Source organism: Eleginops maclovinus, chromosome 4 (genome assembly GCF_036324505.1).
Source record: "Eleginops maclovinus isolate JMC-PN-2008 ecotype Puerto Natales chromosome 4, JC_Emac_rtc_rv5, whole genome shotgun sequence".
Taxonomy (NCBI): Eukaryota; Metazoa; Chordata; class Actinopteri; order Perciformes; family Eleginopidae; genus Eleginops; species Eleginops maclovinus.
This window is the reverse complement of record NC_086352.1, coordinates 7,144,989-7,167,209: the sequence shown is the minus strand read 5'-3', so window position 1 is coordinate 7,167,209 and position 22,221 is coordinate 7,144,989. Positions and strand designations below refer to the sequence as shown.

At 39.2% G+C, this 22,221-nt stretch overlaps 1 protein-coding gene across 1 annotated transcript in view; it reads left to right on the top strand.

Moving 5' to 3' along the window:
• The window catches only part of shank2a (SH3 and multiple ankyrin repeat domains 2a), a 200,651-nt gene that overhangs the window by 44,630 nt on the left and 133,800 nt on the right, over window positions 1-22,221 (top strand). The window contains 1 exon segment of the mRNA XM_063882408.1: window positions 21,693-21,920. Within this exon segment, the coding sequence (XP_063738478.1) occupies window positions 21,693-21,920 (228 nt within the window).

Sequence of the window (22,221 nt, the reverse complement as noted above, 5' to 3'; positions counted from 1 at the left end):
TCTGTCCCAGTTTCAGTTTAGAAGTTAACTCGTCCCTTTCATGTACAGTGCACACTTTGAATAATTGCTCGCTATGAGGGAAGTCCTCCTGCTTTCTAAATGGTTTTAGGTATCCTCAAATTACCGGTGAGAGCTCCATTATCTCTCTGTATGACCCTTCATTTTAATGCTAATTTCTAGCTTCCAAAATGTAGCCAACGATGGACTTAGCCTTATAGTGGGTTGATGGATATTTCTGTGGAGATCATTTTAATATAACGTGGTGTGTTAAAGGAGTGGGCAGGTGGTAAAAGCAGTGTGACTGAACAATAACCCAACATGTGAAGAGAGAGTGAACAATGGGCGGCAGATTTGTTATGCAGAGAGACCATAACAGACACTGCTCTTTTGAGAGACTCGACTCATGTGTTTGTTTGGCCTCGCTCTGGGCAGTTTCTGTATCTTTAACTTGCAGGCATTCAGCTGACATCCACAGCAAATAACAATAATAGAGCCTTGTTATTCATTTAATTCACAAAACAAGTTTAAAAATACAAATGCAATCATGAGACAGAATGGAGAAATGTGACGACCCAATTAGCTCTATCTGAAGCCTGAGAATAAGGGCCCACCTTGTTCAGTAGCAACAGCAGGAAGGGATGATTGTGAGGTTATAAGCATTGCATTTCATTGTTTACACATGGCAATTGTTAAGTAATGTTTGCGCTAATTCCTATTTATTAATAATACATTATTATATTCAAACTGCTTTTATTGAGATGTCACTTTGCAGTGTTTTGTATTCGCTGCGTTTCGTTTATGCATCGCTTTTAGAAAACTGTGCGCATGTTTCCTGAAGTCGGTAAATATATTTCTTCATTTGCATGTCTTTTGGCACATTTGTGTTTTTATATTTGCACCGTTTCTAAATCTGCGGCTCATTTCTCCTAAGGGAAATCTTTGGGGCCGTTGTCAGCCACCATAGAAATACGTTTCCATAGATTCCTCGCATACTACTGTCCTACAAACAGTAATCTGAATGGGAACACCAAAGATTAGGGGAACAAAAAGCCCCAGTGATACGTGGTAGTAAGGGATACCTCAAATAGGTCATAGATTTAGTGTAATAAAGTTGGCAGTGAACCTTTGCCTCCAGCAGTGTTATCTAACTGCTCTGACGTCCTCTCCAGATGTTAGCTCCGCTCCGCTCCTTACTCTCTGTGACATTAGTTTGTTTCCCAGACGGTAGCGCTGACTCACACACGGCTCCCCGGAGAGATTATCGAACCCCTCATCTTTGTTGGCGGCATCAATTTCCTGTCTGTCCGTTTATTAAAACACTCAAGGTGTGTGTGCTTTGTTTGCTTCATTGCAGCTTGTCATAACAAAGAAGACAAACAAGTTATCGATGCAGATGCTTCGCTCTTATTCACAGCCTGAAAATGTAATTTCTGACTCTCGATACAGAGAGAAACTCCCCTCTAGAGGGGACACCAGGGATTTGAGCCATAGTAGACCATTGACATGCACCAAAACCTATATAAGATATGGGAAATTGGGACATTTCAACACACTACAGGAGAGGGAACCCCGCAAAAAACATAATAGGGACTCTGTAAATCAGCAGTGCGCTCATGAAGACCTTAAACTCAGGGAAGTTTAAAGTTTAATGGGATTCTTCAATTATACACGTGGCCCAGTTCTGCCTAATACTTTACATCTGGGCCTTGTCTGTTTCACACTGAATATTCATGAGAAGATATAAGGAGCCTCATAGAGCAAGAATTCCCTCGTGCCCTGAAAACGAGGCCTCAGATAAACGTGTGTGTGTGTGTGTGTGTGTGTGTGTGGGTGTAGGTATACCTTGTTTAAAAATAAACTGGGAAACTTTTAGTGTTGGCAATTTCCATCATCTTAACGAACTTTAGCTCTGTGCCTAGTGAAGGATCTTCCGAAGGACCACAATACTTGTTAAAAAGTGTTATGAGTATTGGACCGTTGAATAATTGTGCATGTTGAAAATAGTCCGTATTGCACAGATTAATATAGGGTCTGAGCTGCAGAGGGTGACGTGGGTCCAGTACCAGATCATATTTTCTTCCTCTGACGTTCCCAGAGAAACAGTGATCAGTACGCATTGTCACCGTCATCCGATGGACAAAACGCTCTTCCGGTGTGAACTGTAGAGTGGGATCCTGGTGAATAAAACCTGGATCGCAGAGTTTAGCACTAAGCCGGGCTTCATGAGCCAAAACAAACAATGCGTCACGCAGAGGAGCATGAATGGCTTCATGATTACTGCTGTCGGCCGCCTGTCACTCACATGCTCTTCAGCAGACGTTTCTATTGAGAGCGGAGAAGAGGAGGCAGTTAGGGCAGTGATTCACAAGAGCAGGGTAGTGGGGTTTACTGCTTTGATTGATGTTACACGCATTGTTCACACTACAGTTGTAATAACATGGCGTTGTCATTAGCAGGATATAGAAATATACGTGCAAAGAGATGCATAAGCACATGCTGGTGTCATGAAAATATCCAGATGTTTACGTTTTCCTTTTCATGTTGTGATTTCATATTGTTGAAAGCACCTTGTCAATCATCCCTCTCTTCACAGTTCCCACAATCAACAGCTGGATATAATAGCAGTTTAGCTTTTGAGCAGGGCTGCACGATGTTGGATACACAGTGAAATGACTTCATAAGGACCTATTCAACACACAAAAGCATCAGTAGTACGATAATATTTTTTCTGCTGTTTTGATGCGTCTATTATTTTCTGCACCAATTGAAGTTTGAACCCTGCAGGCAAACCCTTCGGATCACAAGATATGAATCTGTGAGCCAGAATGAAAAGTTAAAGCATAAATCATCCATAGATTCATAAAGCCTTTAAGAAAATATACTCTTGAAAGCCAGGCGAGATTTCTCTGAAGCTATTTCTGATTCACTGCAGCTTCTTTGCAATTTTACAGTTGCTCAGTTTCAGTCCTGAGAAGGAGTGCACTTCCATGTAACACTGGGCACTTACTCTCACAGAGATTATTCACTGTGAAGTGAAGAGCACGCTCATTTCTCTCCTCTCTGTTTCCCCTTCTCTTGCTTATATTCACAGGCATGCACGCAGACAGTGTTTCCTTTTTAATAACACTGGACCATCTGTGCTCTTTTTTTTGTAAAGAGATGATTGAAAGAGGGGCATCATGGCAGTCTGTGAGTGGGGCGTGAAGCCATGGTCTCAGACAGTAACGTAGCCCAGTGCAGCGTTTTAAAGGATGCCACCTCTCTAAAGGTGCTTTAGAGAGTTTATGTCCTTACTTGACACTACAGACATCTATTTTAAAGGGACAGTTAGGGCTAGGGTTAGAAGTTCAAAATTATTGAACTGGAATTGCAATCTAGATCGTTTTTGTGTGAGTTGCATAGTGTTGGAGTTATCGATCCGCAGAGATGTCTGCCTTCTTTACACTACCTTAAATTTAGCTTAATCAAAAGTGATTTACAATAATGGGTACCACTTTAAAATAAGACCCTTATAACGGGTTTTTGAATAATGTGTAATTTATGTATTAATTAGGTTGTGAACACTTTATAAATCATTAATAAGCTTTTATAAGACATGAGATAACCAGGGCCACTGTGACCAGTTGCTTGCCAAATAGTGAGCCCACATTTATCTGTACTGCTAACCCTTATATTGGTTACTTAGTTTACTTCATCTTCTTCATCAGCCAGCATCTTCAACTCAGTGAACAACAGATACCGAGGATGCTGGCTGATGAAGATGAGGAAGGAAGCTAGGTAGCCAATATAAGGAGTAGTCATTTTGCCAAATAGTGAGCCTGTGTTGATGTATGACATCTATGTTAGAGCTGGTTTATAAATGGTTCTTAATGATTAATAAAGTGTTGACAACCTAATTAATAACCTAATTATAAACCCTTTATGGATCCTTTATAAGGGTAGTCTTATTGTAAAGTGGTCCCAATAATGCAATGAAACATCAAGATAGAAACTCAACAAAAGCATGAAACCATCAGGTAGATTTGCTTGAAGCCAAACCATTGTAACCAACCTAATAATCACTACATTTGTGTGTTTAATGGCTCAGGTGAAGTGGAAACAGGTGGCTTTTCAGTCTGTGTTGACGATGTGTAGACTTTCTGCTGTTGTGACATCAGTGGGGATGTTGTTCCACCATTTTGGAGCCAACTCAGCAAAGAGGAAAGACTCTGTTTTGGCTTTTTTATCCGATATTCGGTTGTAGTTAGGACGTTTTTAAGTTGAAATCTATATTAAGTTTCGAAAGCTGGGAAGAAAGCCTGCAGATACTTATAGACGAAAGGCTCACATCAGCCAGCTGACATTACCTCTCAATCGTGCACGCTTTGATCTGCACGTTGATATTGTAGAAAGGAAATGAATCCCACTTGAAACCACTCACAACAGGATCTGCGGACTATCTTGAGAAGCTGGGCCGTCATTCCTGAAAATACACGTTTCTGTTGAGTGTATTTTTTGGCCCATTGAGCACCACAAGCTGACTGCCATAGTTCGATTTTATGGGAGAGATGGCAGAGGTCTTCAACAGAAAAATGTGGTCTTCCTATTTGATTGAAACGACCCATTTGAAGTTGAAATCCAGAGCATTGGTGGCTTTAACAATATTAGACCTTGAAAGTCAGTCCCTCCAGTATCTGGAAAAGCTGACCCTTTTGCAGCTGACTGTGCTTTTTAAAGAAACTCTGCAGCATTCACCTCTCACCTTCAAAGACAACTATTTATCTCACCATATTCTCCTCTCCTTCCTCACAGCACTTTACTGCTCTCCTCCCGTGTCTCAGCAGGAGAGTCAGTCCATTTCCCTCCGATTGTGCAGGTCAGTAGGGAAGGAATTACAGGGCATAATGGATTTGAAAGATGGTGAATCCATACTGAAAGGGTACAAAAGCTTCCACTTGGCTTGAAGGAATAGTTGTACTGTATGTCCTCATATTACAGCTACTGGAGCATGAAATATTCCTCCATGGAGACGACCCGGTATTTCCGAAAAGCCAATGAATATAAAGTCGAGATAAACTGCATAAAATTACGTTCAGAGACTGAGTGATTGTGCTCTTCGAGAAAACACTTCTGTACCTTTTACAATTATTTAGCAGGTGTTGAATCTTTAAACATGCAACAGTTCTTCTGACATGATAAATAATCACTTACAGAGAAATTGTAAAAGTGATCTGTCATACAATAAGCCAAACGTTCCCTCCTTTCAGGCTTTGAGTTTTTGAGGAGTAAACATTTTTGATTGTCTGTCCTTTTAAACCTTATGCTACTAAACTCTTCACATTATCTGATGGCAGGTTCTTATCCTCATGCTTTTGATTTGGTGACGTTTTGGCAAACAAATCTATGTATTGGGCTTGATTAGGGCAAAGATTTTACCCATGGTTGAAGTACACCAACAACACGACACGACACGACACAACACCTCTTTAGAGACTGTATCTCTGGGTTCAGAAAACCTCCAAAAGTCGAGGACAATGCCCCATTGGACTGGAAGACCATTTGTCCTAGAGTCCATTTCCCTGAAAACAAACACAGGTTTACCCAAAGGCCCATTATTATCCAATCAGAGGACTGATCACCCTACTCTGATTGGCTAATGCTCTATTCCATGGTTGTTAGGGTAGGTATAAGAACTAAGATTGATCAGTGCGATGGTAAGAAAATCATGGTTAGCCAATCAAAGCTTAAGGTTAAAGGAGAATAAAGACAGGGTGGGGACACACGTCTCTCCTGGTACACCCATTCTTCCAAACGTTCAATATTAAATCCATCATTTTTTATCCAGTAACCCAGAAAACAGTATTATATTAATGTCACGCAACCAAGGACCGTGAACGGAGCGACCTTTGTTGTCATTCTGCTCCTTTTTTTTGCAAGAAAAGTGTGTATTTTCAAAGAAATGGGCTTTCAGAACAATGAATGTTGGTTTTTCGAGGTAACAGGCTGTCAGACAAATGAGCTTTCCATTCAATTTGACATTTTTCTGGCTGATAGGGTTTAGTAACAATGGGCCAACAGAACAATTGCATGCAACTTATCTCTGTTGTCAAATAGACGTGTTGTTTGTGAATGCTGGTGCTATAACAGGGTCAGTTTTGGCCTCTGGTTTTACTTTTTGCTTCCCACTCAGACTACTTACAGACAAAGTGTGTAATTAAAACCTGTTTTAGCTGTTCCAGCCGTAAATGATCTCAAAAAGCCGAAATCTAAATTAAAAAAACATTAAAAGGAGAAAGGGACACAAGCAAATTCAAAAAGAAGTCTGGGGCTTCTCGCAGTAATTGCAGTGTTGGATAATAGACTGAACGACTTCAGGGACAAAGCTTTCATGAGAGTTTGAGTCAAATAATTGATTGGCTGATTGACAGAAAATCAATCAGCTGCTACACTCTTCTGTAGAGCGATCAATCGTGTAATCTATTCCTCAGAAAGAAATGCCGAATAGTCTTCACCAGGCTGTCAGTGTTAGGCAGGCGGCTCTTTACCGTCCTGTGTGACGATGATGGATATCGGCTTTAGGTCGGACGGAACAGGAATCTGAAAACTTATCCAGGCTTCAGGAAACTGTGATAACTGTCAATCTCACTTTGTTTAAAATCGACCCAAAACAGTGTTGTTTTTATTGTGAAGCCTCCAGTCCTGAGGAGATGTTTTAATACCCTTCTGAATCCATCATTTGTAAATATACCGTTGCTTTATAATTTTTCGTTTTGATTGCCCATGTTTTGAGAGTGAATTCTCTTTATTATTCTATATATACATGACATCAATTGCATCTTTGTCCGTCCAGAGAAATCGATCCTCCTCTGTTGCTCTCCACAAGGTTCATCCCTGTTCATCTTGGGTTTTCCTTGGGAGTTTTTCCTTGTGTGCTTCATCAGGCGGTGTCCTACGGTTTACTGTGAAGCCCTGTCACACAAATGCTTAATTTGTGATATTGAAAAGAAAATGTGACTGATCGATGTTTGATAAAGATGAGCTGCAGATGATCCAGTCATCGGGGTCTAATCTCCACTAGACTAACTATGATTTGTTACGTTCACAGCATTAAAACATTTGTGGCTCACGTTGTGACCGGCAACATAAATTAAAAGACGCCAAACCCGATGAAGTTTTCACCAACAGTATGGTTTCATTGAATGTTCTTCCTAAGTCAAACTAATCTAAATCTAACCAAAAGTCAGGTGAATAGGCTACACTAGTAAATAAGCTGCAAAAAGTGGGCTACCATTTCCTGCAGGCTAAAAAGAATAAGCAAAATGGAAGCGAGCTAAATCCTAACAGCCTGCTGCAGAGTGGCAGAGAGAGAGACTCCTCCAGCCTCCCTTTTATGCCTCAACAAGTGGAGATTAGGGACACCTGAGCCTCTTTTGGCAATTGCCAATATGTCTAGAGTTGTGATGTTGTCAGCGGGTATTTGAACCAAGTCTTCCTCTTCTGTTGACGCGTCATTTTTTACAGTCCAATTGTCAATGCGTTAATAGAGTTGGAGTTGGGGCGATATCTCAGAGCGGATTGTATATATTGGCCGTCGTTCTGAATAAAAATGACTGAATGCATATCTGTTTGTAGGGCTAAGCTGAAGTCAAACCGTGTGTGTGTGTGTGTGTGTGTGTGTGTTGCTGTTGTGTTGATTAGAGCAGCAGGTGGTAGATTAGCAGAAGTGCTAAGCGGATGTGTGTGTGTGTTCCTCTCTGTGTGTTTGTCAGTAAATACCTCAGAATCTTTTGTTCATAGGGCAGAAAACTTTCACAAGATAATGAAAACCCATCCTTGTGTGTGTGTGTGTGTGTGTGTGTCACTCTTTTGTCCTCTCTGCATACCTCCATTTGCGAGTTATTTTACCACAGAAGAAGACACTCGTCACATTTTAATTGGCAGTGTGAGGACTACCATGAACCCCCATACTTTGACTGAGAAATCATTGTTCGCCTGAAGAGAGTTTTTATCCACGCTGAAAAATAATTTCACTGCGATAATCATCCCGGGTGTATAATTCCATTAATTAAAGGGTTGTTTTTCAGTCCCAGCTTCGGCTAGGGACAAATAATAAAGTGGCGGGATGTATTTAGTGCAAAGCATTTAATAACCGCTGTGTTTATTGCTATCAGTTTGACACTCGGGGCCGACGTGCTGAGTGCCTGGTGATCAATCCTCATATATCATACTTATTATAATTTCATGATGAAGGCACTAATTAAAAGGGGAGTAGATTACTTTTTCCACGTGGATTCCATGTCAAAGTTGCCACGTCTCATCGAGCTTTTCATTAAAATGTTCATGCATGAACTCTCCAAATAATACTCAACACTTGTCTTCACACATCAGTCCGTTTTAGCCATTTGTATTGTAACTAACACAGCGACAACACTGACGACAGTGAAAATGTTGCTCAGTGATCTGCTATTTTTCATACCATTACCTCAACAAATCCAGTGCCTGTTTCGCAAGATGCTAAACAAAAATATGTTTATTTTCTTTCATTTAGGAGACGAGCTTTTACTATTTGGCATTTGTAAAAATCTGAGTTTTATAGTATAAACAATGCTAGAAATATTAGAATATCCTTGGAATAATACACGTACATAACATAAATATAGGCAACACACATTACTTAATATTATCAACCAAAAATATAAAAAGATTGAAAATAAATCTGAAATATTTGTGGGGTTTCTTCCCTTAAAGGTTCCATAGAAAGAATCTATCTGGTATTTTACTTGGTTCTCTCATGTCTACAAAGAAGGTATATAACTTTAGTTGATCCAAAAAATGTGCAGATGAGGTTTTACAGGCCCATTTACAACCCTATGATTTGGTCCTAGAATGAAACGAGCTGAATTGCCTTATTTGGGGCCTCATTTACATAACGATGATAAGCTCTGCTCTGATTGGATGGTTTACAAGGAGCAATCCATGGCTGCCTCAGAGCCCACAGAAGTAAAGGAAGTTCGCAAAACTGTGAGAGATGAACCATGGAGGCTATTGGCATCCAACCGTACATGTTTGAGTCTTTATCGGAGGAGGAAACCGATGACTCTGAAGAACAGCCAGTTGGTCGGAGATTAGAGACCAATGTTACGGAGTGGTGAGTGTTAGCGTTGGTGTTTCCAGCAGCTGGTGTATGCAAATGTTGGGGCTGGACTACCGTATGTGACGTCACACACAGGGGTTGTTGTAATTCACCCGTTTTACCGCTGTGATATGCATATTCATGATTTGCACGTGAAGGAGGAACGATGGTGTTTGAGGTTCACGGTATGTCAGCTCAATGTACCGAGCTCTCCTTATTCAACTATGCCAAGGTGAATACAGTTTTCCATTCTATGGCACCTTTAACCATAGTAGTACCTACTTTAGACTTGCACACAGAAATTAATATATTTTTTAAATTTTCATAATTTATCAAATCTGTATTTCCTAATTCTATTGTTATATGCTCTGGTAATTTATAATGTAAAGGAAAAAGCATCGATTCACTTTTATTAAAGAAGTATATAGAGTCCAAAATGGTAGAGCTTCCTTTAAATTCCAGGTCAGCTTCTTCACTGAGCAAGATAACTAAATGCTACATAATCAAAATGATTTTCTACATTAGGAAGACACACTTGCACCATCCAGCATTGCTCAAAATTAGGGTCCCACACATTTATAGTATAAATAACGGAAGACATAGTATTATAGAATACTGTTACCGTTAAATTAACATGGACATTCCGCATTCCTCAATATAAACACCAAGTGAGGCTTAAGCAGTACTTATTATCAAATTGAAAAATTGAAAACGAATGCTTGTATTAGTGCTGTGTTGGGAATTGAATTAGCTGTTGGAAATTGGAAGGAAAAGGCACCAAGTCATTTGTATAAAAGACGCTTACAGTCAAAAATGGCGGAGCGTCCCTTGAACCTCACATGGGTTCTCCACATGGCAAAAAGCACCGCCATGAACTCTTTCAAAACACTCATTAAACTCCAGTTAACTCAGGATTTTCATCTCCCCAGAAACCAGTGAACAATGCTCAACTAACCAGGGAACTCTGGGAAACCGTTTATTTAAAGCTTGCTTCCTATTGGACGGGAATCCGTATCCCCCCCCCCGCCTACTTCCTCTGTTGCTGAGCGACGGAGCTTTAACCCCTGTAAAAGGCAGCAGAGATAACCTTTACACAAAATGACAACAACCTTTATGAGATGGAACAACAGGGACAGAAGGTACCTGAATGCAACCTTTGTCTTGGTAGCTTCATTTGAGTTATTATGTTTCATACCAAGTCAAGAGAAGATACAACAAAGACCTCGTTTCAGACAACAGAGACACGGAAGTTATAAAAGGAGACGCAGTTGTTATAAACCTATTTATTTACCAAATGTGACTCTGTTATATATTTGCAGTGATGGAAAGTAACGGAGTACATTTACTTGAGTATTGTACTTTTTTGTCATATGTGTACTTGAGTTTCTCTATTTACTGCTACTCTGCTACTTTTCAGAGGCAAATATTGTACTTTTACCTCCACTACATTAGTTATACAACACTCAAAGTTATACATATGGTATAATGCAGTACTGCCATACACTACACAGTACTTCAAGTATTAGTCCACCTGGAAAAACTACAATACTAAAATGCATTCACAAAAAACAAACAGGGTAATATAATAACCGTATTAATAATAAATGCTGTGAAAAGATGCCATTTTCCGTAACGAGTACTTTTACTTTATACTTGAAGTACATCCAGCTGATAATACTCCTATTGTTTTATATTTTGGTGAAAAGGGTCATTATGCAGAATGAGTACTCTTAGCTTTTGCACTTTAAGGACATCATGATGTTTATACTTTTGTATGTAACGTCTTTACTTTATACAACTTTTACCTGAATGGAGTATTCGAAGACCAGAGAACTTCTACTTTTATTTACGTAAAGCATCTGAGTACTTCTTCAAACACTGTATATTAGTTCCCTCTATAGTTATAACACCTCAATTTCCCTCGGGATAAATAAAGCTTCTTGAATCTTGAATCTAACCAGACATCCTTCATGTTTCTGTTATGAGGACCAGTCCTAACAAACTCATTAAGGAATTAATGAATCCTAAACTAACTATAATAAGCCTATCATTTTAATTATTATTATTGTTATTATTATTTTAAATTATTATTATTGTTATTATTTTATATTATTATTATTATTGTTATTATTATTATTTTAAATTATTATTATTTTTATTATTATTATTATTTTAAATTATTATTATTATTGTTATTATTATTATCGCTTGAAAAACTACATTTTATAATAGAGCTTTCTGTTAATATTCAAATAAAAGCATGAATCCAATGTCAGGATGCTTTGGTGAATAATAGTGCCTAACCTCAGTAAGAGGAATTAAACTATATAAGACAGGATGTAGAAATCTATTGAACATAAATAGGAAATAATAAGAATAAGACAAAATACTGTGAATGAAAATAGGTGCAGTTTATCAAAGTGAAAGAACTGCAGTTGTGCAGAAATGTGCCAAATACACAAGATTCAGACTCTTTAATATAAGGAAAGGATTTAATATGTGATGTTTTTTGAATATGAAATGTAATAACCTATACTGTGTACTTTGCACTCTCCCTCCTCTGTATGCAGGTCTGACAAACTGAAAAGCTTTGAGTCTATTTTCCAGATATTGAGCCAGAGTTTTGGTAGCTCTGTATTCTTCTGGTAATTCAATAGATGTAGAAATTGCTTCTTCAACCGATTGATTGTTGATTTGTTTCTGTGAAATGTCAGCCTTTAAAAGAAGCGCTCTCTTTTTATTTGTGTTTGGCATCGAGGGGTCTGTGTCCACGCGCTGAGATATTAAAACCAGTGCTATTAAATTATCTTTACATCTTTTCTGTCCTTTCGGGTAGTATTTTTAATCCGAAACTGAACCCTACAAATTCAAATACTTTGCCAATAACCTATTTTTTCACTGTGCTTGTAGTTATACGACTTTGATTGTTGTGTTGGAGCAAATATTTTTACTTTTCATGACATATAAACATTTATTTAGTTCCTCTTTTGCGTGACAGTTTATTTATTTTGCAATATTTTCCATGCACTATATTCGTGCTGAATATGCACTTCTTCTTCTTCTTCTTGTTCTTGTTCTCCTTCTCCTCCTCCTCCTCCTCCTCCTCCTCCTCCTCCTCCTCCTCCTCCTCCTCCTCCTCCTCCTCCTTCCCCTCCACTCTTTTTAAAGGAGGATATCATGTAAGACTTCCATTCAGGCGATCACTGTTCACAGGAGAGTAAAACCTGACATCAGATTTCGTACCTGCAGGATCTGTGCACCTCTTCCCTTCTTCAGAGGGACTGACAGGCAGACACAACTGGGTCACAGTACTACATTTAACTCTCTGTAGACACACACACACACACACCACACACACACACACACACACACACACACACACACACACACACACACACACACACACACACACACACACACACACACACACTTGATATTATCCTGATATGTACTATTCATCATTTATACTTCACTATGTTTCAATCATATCTCTACACCTGTATAATGAGAGATGTATAAGCATCAATCATTCAATCATGTGCTCTTTCTGCTGAAGGTCAATTTGCACATATGTCACTGATCTCACACACACACACACACACACACACACACACACACACACACACACACACACACACACACACACACACACACACGGTCATCTTTCACCACTTTCTGCTCTTATTGATCTTCACAAAAGGCAAACCCTATTATCTATTTTCCTCTGCCCACTTTATTTCTTACTCAGATACATCTATGTAGAACTGAGAGAAAGACATAAGTGTTTGTGATTACTTTCTTTGCAGATTTCAGTGATTTGAGAGTCTGTTTCAACCTTTAGGACTCATGAACTAGTGTATTCACTTGTATTAAAACAGAGCGCACAAATTGAAACTAACTGAAAGGCTAAAGTATTAATGGATCAAGCCAGAAAAGTGTTTTGATTCTTATTTGTCATGTGCAACTAGGTAGAAGATTGAAAGCAGAAAGGCTCTGAGGTATGTTAGGAAGCAGGAAATGTAGTCAGTCAGTCTTTCAAAAGGAGGATTAAAGAGTGAATAATGATTTCCAAAAGCTCCGTGTGTCAGATGTGTTCTCAGAAATATTGAAGTCTCAGGTAATGTGTTTCCTCTTTGTGAGAGTCACAGGTTACATTTCACTGGCGGTGTGTGTCTGGTTTAGATAACACAGGGAACAGGAGTAACACGCTGCTGCTGCTAAAGTGACAGCTGTTATTCTTGTCACAGTAGTGAGTCTTCACATAATTTATCCATACAGGAAAGAGCTCTGGTTGTTTTAATGAGTCTCTTTCACATGAGGGATGCAGTCATTTGACAGGCTGTGTCCAATAGTAATATGGGTGAAATAAGGGTCTAGTAAAAGGGTAATATAGATGATATAACAGTGTATCATGTGTGTAAAAAGTAGTGTAACACGGGTGCAAGAGGGGTGTATTAATGTGTTATGTCTGTGTAATAACGGTGTAATAATATTGGTGTTACATGGGTGTGGGTTTTATCAGGTGGCTTAGTTGAATACTTGATTCTGATTGGTCAATTCAGAACATGTGACACGCAGACCGTTGTCAAGGACTATATTGACCGTTGTTAAGGAGGATCAAGAAAGGACAAGAGGTTAAAAGACGGAGCGCCGGACGTCAGATAAAGACAGACAGGAAGTGAACACTCACAGGAACACGGTCTGGGCTCTGCGGGGTTTAAGGACTCGTAAGTGGATCAGAAACTGTGAACAGACTTGAACAGTTACGGAACACCTCGATCAGTGCTGCCGTAAAGTTGTTGTTGTTGTCGCAGTTCCAGTCGTTGGTGCGCGTGGAGCGGAGTTTCAATTTTCTTAGCGGAAGAAATACGATCATTCTTTGAGTTCAAAAATAATTTCAGCGAATACTGGGAGTATCTGGGCGGGATAATCTGCAGCGAGGGGGTCATTATGGGGAAAAGAACACCCGACCATGATCAGTTTGAATAAAAACATTGGTTTAATAAGGGTGTAATCCACATGTACCGTGCGTGTAATGTGGGTCTTATAATGGTGTAATAGAGGGGTGAATATGGGTCTAATAAGGGGAAAACCTAAGGATAATAATATAGACATAATTATCGTGATTCAATTAGATCATTAATAAATGTACAAATCAGTTCATTAAAAAAAGCCATAAAGTTGACCAACATTAAAATGATGAACATAATAATAGATCAATAAACATACTGCAGTTTTATTACATTTACATTATTCCAATATGGCTGAACCATGAATGAATACCTTCATTAAGCTAGCCCCTTCATTCTTAAACATAGAACGTGAATACAAATATTACAGAATAAAATTAAACAGTTTACAGTACATATACACTTCTGATGTATAAGTGACCAGCTTCACAGAGGAATAGCTGCCGTTAAATACAACCAATTTGTTCACGGGGCCTCTGAAACACTCCTGATTGCAGCTTTCCTGAAACATAAAGCCTCATGTGTTGATTCTGCTCCGACCCTGCCTGCACCAACACCATGTGTTAGCATTACAGGTGGTACGCTAACCTGTCACACAGTGTCACACTTCAGGGAACATTTACTTCTCATCCCTCTCTTCCTCTTTTTCTAGCACTAACTCTCTCTCTCTCTCTCACACACACACACATGCAAAACAAAGTCAATTACCGTGTTCATTACAGCACACACACTCTCTCTGAGGCACCTTACACTGCGAAAAGAGTCCCAGAAAGGCTTTTCATCTTTTCAATTACACCTCTGAATGAAGCGAGGGAAGGGTGTGAAAGGAGAATGAGTCCAGGGATGGCATAAAGTGGCCTTGTTACAATGGACGCTGCAGTGTGTGTGTGTGTGTGTGTGTGTGTGTGTGTGTGAGAGGGTGTAGAGGTGGTAAAAAAATCCAACAAAAGAACCAGTCACTCTCCCTGCCTCTCTCACCGTCTCTGTCTCTCACACAGACGTTCACACATTAAATCTGATAAAAGCAGCAGGAGCAGTGAAGCTTCTTTGAGCCAGAAAAAGCATTTTACCCTCAGAGAAGTTCTCCTGGTGGGACGGAGTCGTACGTTTGACAGACGTCAGGGCGTCCTGCTGCAGGATCAGTGACACATGATTGGGAGAAGTTGGTGCATACTTCTGAAAACTGTCAGTGAGCAATGTAAATGTCATCAGACCCAGAATCAGCCAGAGATATTTGACACCAGTCTTTAAATGCACAAGCTTCATTTGACCTTTTAGAAGTTGTCTTTTCCTAGACAACTTTTATGTTTAGTCTCGTATTTTGTGGAAAAATCACGTAGGGAAAAGGAAACACGGTGCTTTCATTTGGGAGACTGCGCTTTGTGTACTGTGTTCAAACCAAAGTAAACAATGGCTTTTTTAAACTAACGTATGTGGTAACAAACATACTTACATGTATTTGAAGCAGAACGATCATGACTTCAATCTTCTTTTGTGGGTCAACTAAAGCTGTGTTATCTGGAACTGTTATATGTTGTCTGTGCTGCAGCTGTCCAGGCTAGCAAACCTTTGGAGAAGAGATTATGAAATCTTAAGATACTTTCCAAAGTTGAAATGACCGTGGATATGTAAATAAATAAGGCTTTTTTTTTGCGTTTTGGTTTTCTTTGAAATGACAGCGTTGTAGAAAATGACAGGAATGATCACTCCGTGTGTTTGTTTTTATTTTACTAACACGTCTTCAGGCATGTCTGTGTAATGTTGTTGTTGCAAATTAATTGTTTATGAATGAATTAGCATGCTAATCAGATGCTAATACTCACATTGTGTGACAGGAAGGATGCATTTGCATATTTGATTGGCTCCTTCTGACACTTGTGAACTTGTGTGTGTGTGTGTGTGTGTGTGTGTGTGTGTGTGTGTGATAGGATGCAGATTAATATTGAATAGTGTTGGGGACATAAGGGATCAGAAGATATATAAATGGTGTTTAATGTATATCATTTTAAACAATGTCAGTTTGGGGTCAGAGCAGATAAATACCAAGGATTTGGGATCAAAAATAGCATAAAATCAAGACATTTTGAAAGATACTGATCAGTTCATGCATGATGGTCATTGTGTAATGAGTAAGCTCAATTATTTATTGTATATTACAACCAAGTTAAAGAAAAATAAGTCTCTGATATAAAGACGTCTTACATTTCTATAATTTGTCATAATGGGTTTGAATGCCTCCTTTATAGACTGTACCTGTATCATGACAATCTAAAAATCTACACAAAAACAACAATACTGTTTGAGTTCTTCAACGGTTTCGCTCATTGTAAGCTAATGCACCTGCAGGATTCCAGTTTGTCTCTTCATGGTTGATTGCACTTACTGTAAGTCACTTTGGATAAAAGCATCTGCTAAATGAACTGTAATAAACTAAGGGCTGTTTCTGCAGCCAGTGATACACGTGTTCCTGGTGACGGTTGTGAGTGTGTTGGTGTACAAATATCTGTGTTTGGTTGCATTACATTGGACCTTTAGCTGAGAAACTCAAGGTCATGCTGAGCTGTTGATATGCATGGAAGTTATTTTTCTCTCGGTCATCACGTATCGTCTGCTCACAGTCCTTCTTCTGTCTCAGCCAGACTGTGCTGGAGCTATTTACAGATTTGCTTGTCCCACTACTTTGGCCTTGCATGACCCACTTTTTCATGTTATATTTCTAACTCTGGCTTTATGGTGGATATTTGTATTGTTCAGTCTCTACTGGTTGATGTTTGCTTGCTTTGCACAGGATACGACACTTGAATATTTGAGCCTATGAGGCCATTTAAGGCCAGTTATGCACGCTCAAAGTTTATACTAAGGTACAAAACAGCTCTATTCTTTGGACTAATAATTAGGCTACTGGAATTCAAGGTAACTTGCTATTTCTCTTTATTAAAGGTATTTATGTGAAACTATAACCATATGTACCTCCTTGAGGGGTAATTATTATCCTATTATTATTATTATCCTGCTGATGTTCAGGTGTATATCAGTATGTAGCGTCTCTACTTTAAAGAGTCCTCTCCTGCTGATGTTCAGGTGTATATCAGTATGTAGAGTCTCTACTTTAAAGAGTCCTCTCCTGCTGATGTTCAGGTGTATATCAGTATGTAGAGTCTCTACTTTAAAGAGTCCTCTCCTGCTGATGTTCAAGAGAAATAGCAAGTTACCTTGAATTCCAGTAGCCTAATTATTAGTCCAAAGAATAGAGCTGTTTTGTACCTTAGTAAAGAGTCCTCTCCTGCTGATGTTCAGGTGTATATCAGTATGTAGTGTCTCTACTTTAAAGAGTCCTCTCCTGCTGATGTTCAGGTGTATTTCAGTATGTAGAGTCTCTACTTTAAAGAGTCCTCTCCTGCTGATGTTCAGGTGTATATCAGTATGTAGAGTCTCTACTTTAAAGAGTCCTCTCCTGCTGATGTTCAGGTGTATATCAGTATGTAGTGTCTCTACTTTAAAGAGTCCTCTCCTGCTGATGTTCAGGTGTATATCAGTATGTAGAGTCTCTACTTTAAAGAGTCCTCTCCTGCTGATGTTCGGCTGTATATCAGTATGTGGTGTCTCTACTTTAAAGAGTCCTCTCCTGCTGATGTTCAGGTGTATATCAGTATGTAGTGTCTCTACTTTAAAGAGTCCTCTCCTGCTGATGTTCAGGTGTATATCAGTATGTAGAGTCTCTACTTTAAAGAGTCCTCTCCTGCTGATGTTCAGGTGTATATCAGTATGTAGTGTCTCTACTTTAAAGAGTCCTCTCCTGCTGATGTTCAGGTGTATATCAGTATGTAGAGTCTCTACTTTAAAGAGTCCTCTCCTGCTGATGTTCAGGTGTATATCAGTATGTAGAGTCTCTACTTTAAAGAGTCCTCTCCTGCTGATGTTCAGGTGTATATCAGTATGTAGAGTCTCTACTTTAAAGAGTCCTCTCCTGCTGATGTTCAGGTGTATATCAGTATGTAGAGTCTCTACTTTAAAGAGTCCTCTCCTACTGATGTTCAGGTGTATATCAGTATGTAGTGTCTCTACTTTAAAGAGTCCTCTCCTGCTGATGTTCAGGTGTATATCAGTATGTAGTGTCTCTACTTTAAAGAGTCCTCTCCTGCTGATGTTCAGGTGTATGTAGCGTCTCTTTATTTTTCTCATACTGCCTGTGCTGCAGCACCTCTTTTCACCCTCTGTCTGAAACCAGAACCCAGTCTGCTCTGATTGGTTAGCTTGCCGGCTCTGTTGTGAATGTTCAACTGCTCAGAGATGTCCCGCCCCTCAGCCCATCACGTACAATGTGTTGGAGCGCTAGCCAACAGAAGTGCAAGTGTTACAAGTTGGTCAAATCTATTCATGTTGTTAATAAATGAAAGACGCCTCACCCTTTAATAAGATTGTCCCCCTGTGAGCTCAGGGATCAACAACAGCGGCCCTTTTCGAGAGAAATGAACAGCCGACCTCCTTTAATCATGATTAAATCACTCGTTATTCAGATATGAACTCATAGAAAAAGCTAACCCGACTGTTTTCCATACATTTGAATATTACATATATTTTTTCACTGTGAGCGCATGCAGCATACACAAGTGTGTACTGTATACACACACTCCTCACTGTGTAGTACCTAGAACGCTTCTATAATTGGCCTCATGCTGACTAGAGAAACATGGGAGGAAATTATACAAATAAGTGTGAAGTCCCCAGCAGGAAGCCATGGGAAATGTGCTAAAATCAACCATAATTTAGGTGAAAACTGGCAATTTTCTAATTACCTTTCCATCTATTCTCTCTCGAGTGTTTTTGAATTGAGTCAAACTCCACAGAAAAGCACACAATGTAAAAAAAACAAAAACATTTCTGAATTTCAAAACTGTTTATTTAGAATTGTTTTATGTGACTTAAGACTGGAAACACGTTTGCATACAGACTCTCCACTCTGTAGTATTTTGAATGTAATTATAATATAAAATATTTGAAGAGAAGTTCAACAAATTACTGCACGAGTTTCCCTGCTGGAAGCCAAACTAGAAATTTGCAAAAAAACTGGTCATTTTTACAATTCATTTCCAGGCTAAATGTAAAAAAATGGAAATATAATCTAATTTTACGTCACTTTTTTCAGGATTTTCATGTATTTTTCCAGTGTGAAATCATGCAGTATATGCACGTTTGCATTCAGAAAATACAAGTCAAAATGTGTGTATAATTGGCCTCATGCTGACTGGAAAAACCATGGAAGAAAATTATACGAATTAAAGTGTCCCCAGCAGGAGGCCAGTCTCAATTCCTTTTCGTCCTTAGGGTTTTTAAACCTTTTTCGACATTTGTGTTTTTTTTTTACCAGAAACCCTTATTTTTATCATGAGGAAAACAGAGCAGGAAATCCGTGGCTAGAATCTACTCTCTCGATCTCACAGCTGGAAATGGACGCCTCTGTCTGTGATCAGCGGTGTGCAGGTGTCTGCCGTGATGTTTATATCTCTGATGATGGACACATATACCGCAGGACGAGTGTCACAGATGCTCACGCGTCTCATCTCCATTGTTTCCCCGGCTGAAGAGCGACTCCTTTAATCCAAACGCTTCTGTTTCTGCAGCTCTTCTTGTCTGGCGTTGATGAGGTGAAATTACATTGCTGATGGTGTTGCAGGGATTCTGTCAGTCACACTGATTGGTCATTTCACTCTCTTGGTGGCGGCTGATTTTGGTTTGTGTTGCACAGAGAAGCATGTAGTAGATTATACTTTTGACCCCTTTCCAAAGTTGAGTAATATAGAAGATGCCTTATCCAAGAACTTTACTTGTGCAGGGTGGCAACTAATGATATGATCGATGATTGTTTTCTTCATTATTGAATGTCAGGAAATGCAGAAGAAATGTCTGTCAGTGTTTCCCAGAATTCATGGTGTTGATTTCACGTGCCTTAAACATTCTTCAGGTGTGCCTACTCATGACTTATTATAGAGAACTACATCACATTTCCTTATATTTACTGACCTTATCAAGAGGGTTTCATGTCCAGGAAACATTATCCATGCAGAAAATGATCATAATGTAAGACATTGTGCATTTATTTTCCATTTATATCTAAAGAATGTCACATACATTAAAACTCAAGCTTCTTAAACTGTAATTTTATCGTCTTTAAGGTGAAACATCTGCATTTACAGTTATATATTGATAATTTCCCTTCATATTTAGCTCTTAAGAAGAAATAATATGGGTTTTGAAGAGGCACTGTTCTGTTTTTTATTGGGTTTCCCTTTCCTGTAGTGGGTTATTGTGCATGTAAATGGTCTGCAAAGGCCAAAATTCCTGTGTTTCTCTCCCACACACTTCACTATGACGTGAGATCACTTTGTAACACTCGGGCTTCTATTGGTTAGCACCCCTCCAAAACATAGTATGCAACAGGCTAAGGGGCGGGGCAACTCTAAGCTGTTGACCAATCACAACAGAGCTGGCCCCCTAACCAATCAGAGCAGACTGGGCTCTGGTTTCAGACAGGGGGTGAAAAGAAGAGCTGCAGCACAGGCAGTATGAGAGAAATAAAGAGCTTTCTGAACATTAAAGCATGGAGACATGTCCCAGGAGAGGAAAAAAACACTGTTATACACCTGAAAATTAGCATGATATGTCCTCTTTAAGATACAACTCATGAGATAATCAGGTCCATTTAAATGTCTTGGCTCTGTCCAGGTCCCAGTGACGGATATGATTTGGTAGACTATTAATTTTCTGATCCATAATTCATTTTGACGCCTCAGATTAATGAGTGCAGTCACCTGACCTGTTACCATTTTAAGCGTGCAGCCTTTAGTCTTTTGATTATATTTTCCATCACGCAGTTCCTCAAATGAAGCAAAAGAAGTGCAGATAATTCACATTTTGAATATTATTTTGGGAAAATGTAAACAAACAATATAGTTTTGGTTATGTCAAGTACTTTTAATGGTTTTAGCTTTATTTTTGATCCCCAGATTGAAATCTCAACTCTGAAATAAGGAAACTAAAAACATGTAGTAATAATAATGAAAAAATACATAAATTAATAAATCAAATAAATGATTCAAAAATAATAATAACGAATAAAAAAGCTTTATTTTTATTGCACTTTTTATAAAACGTTTGCAGCAGCTCCGAGTGCTTTAAAAATAAGGCACATTATATGATAGACAGAAATAGAAACCAGAAACTCAGTGCAGGTCAAACACATTTTATAAATATATTTAACACCCGATTTTTCTTCTGTGTTTTATCTGCTTCTATTAAGCCAAAAAATGTGTTTCGCCAAAAAGCGATGTCTCACAGGATGGCTATTTTATGCCTTCTTTCCTCCGGTCTCAGCTCGCCTCTCGTACCTTGACTGTATAAATGAATATTAGTTGAAAAGGATGTGAAGTTACGGTGACTCCTGTGGGGTTGTCTGTGCTCCACAGAATGATGAGGATAAACTAACAAACTAACAAGCAGCCTCTTCAGGGGGCTCTCTGAAGCCACTAATGGGAGCAGGGGGGATTCTTATTATTTCTAATGAACAGGTTTATGTGAGTCTGACCTCTTCTCTCGTCCTCCATGTTTCCCAGCTGAATTCGCCGGGCCTGCTGACTATGCCCCGGAGCCCCACCTCCAGCGAGGATGAGATGGCCCAGAGTTTTTCCGACTACTCCGACGACTGCGCCTCCGACAGCTCCCGAGAAGAGACCATCTACGAGACGATAAAGGCCACCGCCGAGCAATCGCAGAGCCGCATGGACGACATCAGCACCAACTCGCTGGTCATCCGCATCCTCATCCCCGACCTGCAGCAGTCGGTGAGAAACACAGAGACGTCATTAGTCTATTCGCCTAGATGTGAACCCGGGGATGTTGAGGACCCCAAAGTTTTATGTTAGAAAATGTATAGAACGGGTCCCAAGCACATAGAAACTGCCGGATGCTAACTTGCTTATGTAGGGCAGTTTGCATAATTAGCATTAGCCTTAATTAGTATTAAATATCATTAATATAGCATCATTCTGGACTGGTTTTCTGGGATTATGGAGGATTCTGAATCCATTTCTGACATTTCAAGGATCCAAAATGTCATTTTTTGATATTTGTACATTAGATAGA